The 6,366-nt window shown below is 47.4% G+C and overlaps 1 protein-coding gene across 1 annotated transcript in view; it reads left to right on the top strand.

Annotated features, from left to right (window-relative positions):
• The first annotated feature begins 5,587 nt into the window (after window positions 1–5,587).
• The window catches only part of ryr3 (ryanodine receptor 3), a 53,349-nt gene continuing 52,570 nt past the window's right edge, over window positions 5,588–6,366 (top strand). The window contains exon 1 of the mRNA XM_019883118.1: window positions 5,588–5,679. Coding sequence (XP_019738677.1) covers window positions 5,632–5,679 — 48 coding nt within the window. The 5' untranslated portion in view covers window positions 5,588–5,631. The remainder of the gene's footprint in view (window positions 5,680–6,366) is intronic.

The following is a 6,366-nucleotide window of genomic DNA, read 5'->3' as shown; positions in this document are numbered from 1 at the left end:
GCTTTCCCATCAGGTCATTCCCCTCCATATTGTGTTCTTCTGGGACGGTTCTGAAAAATGTGAGGACGGGTGACTGTAGATCCATCTTCAGTCAATGTCGGTTTGACAGCCAGACAAACAAATCCACTCAGTGGTGGGAACGTTTGTTTCCATGTCCTGAATCTTCGCGTGGCATGTTGACGTTCTTCCTCGTGGTTCCTTCTTGCCAATTGTTAACTTCCATCCAGTAGAGTCCTGTTATCACTGGAGGCAGGTGGGAGGCCTGCGTGGTCAAACCCCGGTGGCCGTCAGCGGTGCACCGGCAACCTGATGCACTTGCGAGCCCTAAATCGGAGAAAGCCGCACGGGACAGATGGAGGGAGGCCACACCCACAGCTGCAGGAAACCAAACAGGAGTGCCGCGGATCCCTTGTTTGAACATTTGCTTTGCCAAGTCAGAATGGCCAGGAGGTCTCAGAGCTCCTGTGCGGGTGTTGTGCAGCAAGGGCGGGCTAATCTGGACCTTTCAGTGCCATAACACTCCCACTAGAGGGTTAATCTGCTCACAGGGAGCCAAACACACATTTGAAAGTTTAGAATGCGTTGTAACGAGCCTGCATGAAATAATGAATAAATAAATAACATTTTTTTCCCCCTTCAAATTTCTGAAAAAAAAGGGGTCATCACATTAACTGTCTCACAAACTGTTTGCTTTATTGTCACTTCTCAGGTCCCACCCTTGTTTGCTCATATGTTGACGTTATAGTCAGCAGGTGAGAGATGGAACACTTTTTATCAATATTGTTATAGCATACGCACGCCGGGGAGTTATCTGTGATTGGGATCTCGGAGCCGGAGATGTTGTTATCGTCTTAAATTGCTTTCTTTAATCGCTGGCGCATGAATAAAGCCCCACAGTGGGACATTGTGGCCGCCAAGCAAGTATGTTTATGTAAGAAGCATGAATGCAGATAATCCCATGGAATAGCATTAGAATTTTGTTACACCGTTGAAGAAAACGGTTGAGGACTATATTGCCGCAGTTATGTAACCCCCAAGGAACACAAAACACTTTCTTTGTTGTCATTCGAGGCCGTTTCCTGTCTCCATGTCAACGGCTTTGAGGCGCTGGCGCCCCCGTGCGAGAGCAGCAATTACGAGTAAAACTTGTTGACCACTGTGATGGTGATTCCGTTTTAACGAGGACTTTCATCTTTTGCCTGAACAGAGCTATTAAGTGTTATCTGAAGGCCTTCTTAAAACGAGAAAGGTTCAGGGCCATCGCATTTACACAAGCCATTAAACCATGTGACGAAAAATCAAATTCTCTCAACATTACGATCGACGTTGTTCATTCCGCCTAGCCTAGAATTGAAGTGGAGCTCAAAGGGTCCATTAAATTCTTTTGACCTTCAAATCTTTGATCTTGAACAGGATCACATGATACCCCGCTACCCCCCACTGCATGAATGATGCCCTGTAATTAACAGTGACAGGTCAAGCCATGATCAAGCTCATTACGCTACTCACCCTAAGCTCTGCGAACTCGGGGGTGGGCGTCCTACTGATATCATCCTCGGGGGCGGTGATGCGCAGGAAGTCAATGAGCTTGGGTCGAGAGGGATGAGAGAACCACCTGCGGAACGACAGGGACTCCTCGATCTCCCCCTGCCAGAAGTCCTCCTGTTCCTGCAGGGTTTCATCTGGAGAAGACAAGTGGAATCACCAACGCAGAAAGAATCAAATGACACGGTTGCCTCGCGATCTCATGGTTTTATCGTTATACAAGGGTCACCTCCAATTTAGTTTTTGCACCTGATAGGAGCTACTTTTTTTTTCCAAAATATTTGCACACTAAATAACAAAAAGACTGGAAACCTGCTGTTAAACAAATACAACTTAAGCAAAGCTAAGGCTTAAGGTGAACGTTGGTCAAAGAGTGAAAATCTTGGGCCTCAGATAACACCATATTGCCACCATGAGGCCATGACAGTAAAACTTCACATTCACCTTGTGCTCAGATTAAAAAAAAAAAACAAAAAAAAAACTTTACACAAGCATGCCTGTTCATGTGAGAGCAGACGCAGACACGCTCCTTTCAAACTATGTCAAGGTCAGCACCCTTCCAAATCAGGTGCCTAGCGAGTACTTCATGCCTGGCTAAAGACACGCATGCGCCCGCCCGCCCGCACATGATGTGTCTCGGCGCCAAGGGGCCATTCCACATCCTGTATCCTTTGAGCATGTGTGCGGAGGAGGTCAAACTGATCGCATGTGCTCCTATTCGTGTGTTTGTAGTCGGGAGGTGAGCAGGAAGAGTAATAATCGTGCAGCGGTGTATGAAATGACACTAAGTGGAAATGCGCGTCCGGCTCCATCCTTGGGTACGCCTGCTCACTCGAGCAAGATACAGGCTGGAATTAAACAATGACGATAAAGGTGGTTTGATGTGATCGTAATGCATACATAGAGTGTTATCTCTTGTTGCGACCGTTGCAGAGCCACGTCTGCTTTTACCTGAGGAAAGCGGGTCATCTGGACCGCCGTCTGATTCACTGAAGCCTCTGTGCATCTGCGTCTCCTCCCTCCATCGACGATTGGTCCAATCTAAGCTCTCCTTTTCACTCCAGCTGTCCTTGACTGATCTTTTCCATGGAGTGTGTTGGTCACAGATGTCCTCTTTGCGGCGAATGCGGCTTGATGGGAACGAAGGCGAGAGAAAGGGAGCAGCGGAGATGCCGGGAGATATGGAGGACCCGTCGGGAATTCCCGCACTTGTTGGCGAGCAGCTCGACACGGAGTTGTCGGGCATCGGAGAAACGTGCCGATGACATGACGGCATTCTCGCAGGTCTCTTGATTGATTCCAAAAGACGGTTTTCAGACGCTATTTCATGTTCTCTTAGTGCGCATGGCGACAACCACTCTTTGTTTTCCCCTTCCATCCTCAGGGCTCGTTGAAGACTCTCACTCAACGCCTGACCCAAAGAACGAAGCTCATCGACGAGCTGAGCGCTGCCGCATGTGTAGTCCTTGTCTCGGGTCTGGGTTTGGAGGTGATGCAAAGTCTTGTCATCCCGACATCGGCCTTCCATCGAATGAGACCCATCGCTTGCGTGTTCATTTTTTGGGATCCACTTTGAACTGGTTCGACTCACCTGACTGATGATGCCTTCCACCTCCTCAATCTTTTTCATTACACGCGCCGCAGCGCTTGTCTGAGAAGACGCTTCCACTGCGTCGCTTTGACCGCCGACCTTTGATTGGGGCGCTTTCCCTTTTGTGTCTTCGGTCTTTGTTTCCAAATCGAAAAGGGAGCAGGTGTCGTCATATTCAGAGAGGTCTGTCTCTGAGGCAATCTCTTCTTCTCTGCATGACAAAGGACGTGAAGAGACTTGGTTGGAAAGCTTTGCTCTCCGTGACTGCTTAAAATCCATTTGACCATGTTCTTCAAGTAACTCCTCGTTTGTCGGCGTGCTTGTCATCCAGAGTTGAGATAGCCTTCTTGACTTTGGGGATTGCTGTGGAGATGTGGGTGTCCGCTTGAGGTTAAGCAAAGGGGTGTCAGTATGAACAAAGTCGTCCATGATGATCTTCGGTCTCCCAGTGGATTTTGGTAAACTATAAACATTTGTCTTCATTCTCATGCCTTGTTGGTTGCCCATGTTCCTGACGGGCTGGTAGTCCGAACACAGCAGCAACAATTCTTTCAGCCACACTAACTCGAACGAGTTGGTCAGCCTGAATTTTTCCGCATGATCAAGTTTGGCTGTCTCCAGCTGACCCTCCTCCGTGTAAAAGGAGTTGAGTTCAGGATGGTGGTCTTGAGGTTCATTCGGGGACGCGCTCACAACGCTCATCTCATCGACGGGGCTGTAGAAGCTCAAAGGGGCATCAGTCCCCTTCATAATGATACTTAAAAGTCACAGATTTAAAAAATAAAAAAAGTGATGGTTCCTTTGAATCACTAATGCTGGTGTCGAGATCTTGCCACTGCCGTCCAATATGAATCCTGGCGCACAAAATAGGGATGGATTAGCAATATATGTACTTTCAGGTCAATTGCTCACTAATGTAACACTAATTACTCAGCTCCAATGCAGCTTTAAAAAAATTTATAACAATACACATACCTGTATATTTCCTTCCCTGCGGCGGCAGTAGCAACTGAGTGCGGTCGTTCACTTGCAGCAAGGTCGAAGTTGAAACTAACTGCCCGCTGCCAGGATTAAGAGCCTCTTGCAGTCGCTTCTGCTTGGTGGCTTTTGAATGGTTCCTACTGGCTCAACATATGGAAATCACTACGCCTAATCCCCCGAACACTGACAAGCACGGAGGGGAACATCAACAAACAGACGGCGAGTTCAGTGAGGATTTGCGCAAATCTTATGTAATCTGCTTGATTTAAACTATAACATAAAAGATACAAACCAGCAAGTGTGCACTTCCAGACTTTGTCACTCTTCTGCAATGCACAGCAATAGGTCGATGCCAATGGTTTGAGTTTATTTGGCCTTCTTGGCAACCCACAAGTGCATTATTTACACTATTTAGGTCAACAGGGCACTAGTGTGATCTCCACCCGGCTCAGTGCGTGCAGCAGCCTAATTGGACCCTCGGCCCAAGCTGTCTCTGATGGATTACACAAGTTAAAAGAAAATCAACAGCTGTTATACTGTCACTGAAATCACCACCAAAAATAACATGCACAGGTAAGCCGAATCATCTAAAAGCCTTTTACAACAATTCCAAAATGTACAGCTACATTTCTGACAGGGGAATTCCCTTAGCAGCTTCCCAAAAGAAGAAAATATTTACTACCATTGCCGAACATGTAGAACAAAACAGAATTAAATCATCCCGGTCAAAACGAAACTGCAACAGGAAAGGGTGTCCAAAAACAAACTCACGGTGTAAAATGTGATTGACAATATCAGTTGTAACATTTATGATCTCACATAGCATTGATCATAAAGGCAACACAAATTCTTGTAACTTAAAAAAAAAAAACATGCATATTGTCTTTGATATGACATGAAAGGGACAGGAGGGCGCAGATGGAATGATCAGTTAAAATCAAAATAGAGAGGAAGGTCTTCACCACAGCAACAAGTGAATCCCAATTTCGTTGACAATAAAGGTTCTAATTTAAAAAAATCTCTATTTTTATTTGGCCCTACACACTGTATGGCGTCTTTTCAACTTTTCCCCCCCACCACTATGACACGCGCCATTGTCATTAAAAAAATAAAATAAAACAGGAGTGCTTCCCATTTAATAGGCAAAGGTGCATTTGTTTATCCTTTGTTTTAGCATCAATGTTAACGCCAGAAAGACAGCATTTCGGACCGTGGATAAATCTTAGAGTCCGATGTTGGTCCGCACTGCTGATGCTGCGTCTCGGAAGAAGATGAGAGGATGAGGAGGAGGAGGAGGAGATGGGAGTGAGGAAGGAGGAGGCGGAGGAGAGAGGGCGTCAGGAAGGCGGGGATCCTCGCGGGGGTGGGGGGTGGAGGGTGTTATCGGCAGGTCTTCCCTATATGGCTTCGGACGAGCTCCATGCTAAGAACGGCTTGAAGAGCGCAGCGTCGCGTTTCTTGTCCACAATCAGTGGTGGCTTCCATCGTGTGAGCAAACAGGCTCCTTCGCAGCCATGGCCGAGGGCGGGGATGGGGAGGACGAGATCCAGTTCTTGAGAACTGTAAGTGTTTGGAATTCGTTACTATTTGACGTCAATGCCCTTTTCGCCATCGGCTGCAAGATGCCAATTAATGAGGCGACTTTCCTTTTTGAGCAGTTGGGGGTTACGTTTCCGTTGGCTTCAACATGCATCGTGGTCGTTTGTGGAAGTTTTTAAGTGCACATTCCCACGCCGCTGTGGCCGTTCCCTCGCGCTCTACGTGGAGAATTCCAATGAGGTTCTGAGGTGCAGGTGCAACAAGGGCGACTTCACCCCACCTTTGGATGCTTTCAATACAATAGCAAGCCCACCCCGCCACCCTCACGCTATTTTCGATCCCTGGACTCTATTCCTTTTTTGCGCCATGAAAATAGTTGAAACAAGTTGCGCACACATTGCGCACGCAAGTCGAGACTATTTTGGATGTTTGACGCAGATTGCTTACCGGGGTCCCAACTGCGGATAGGGGTGTGCAGGAGGCATCTTTGTAAACGATATGCATGTCAGGATTCTCCGCTCTTGCCACACGTGGCCTTCAGGCTATGTTGTTGTTGCATGAAGAGTCACAACGCAGGCTGCACTCAGACACCAAATGGATGCTGGGAGTCTGATCTTTCCCCCCTGTGAGACTTAACATGTGTTGAACATAAATGCACTTAGGCAATTAACCTATGAATTCCAAGGGGTGTTGGTGGGGCGGGGGGGGGG

The sequence above is a fragment of the Hippocampus comes genome, unplaced genomic scaffold (genome assembly GCF_001891065.2).
Source record: "Hippocampus comes isolate QL1 unplaced genomic scaffold, H_comes_QL1_v1.1 scaffold524, whole genome shotgun sequence".
NCBI classification, from domain to species: Eukaryota; Metazoa; Chordata; class Actinopteri; order Syngnathiformes; family Syngnathidae; genus Hippocampus; species Hippocampus comes.
Note: the sequence above shows the minus strand (reverse complement) of the source record. Positions and strands in the feature narration are given on the sequence as shown.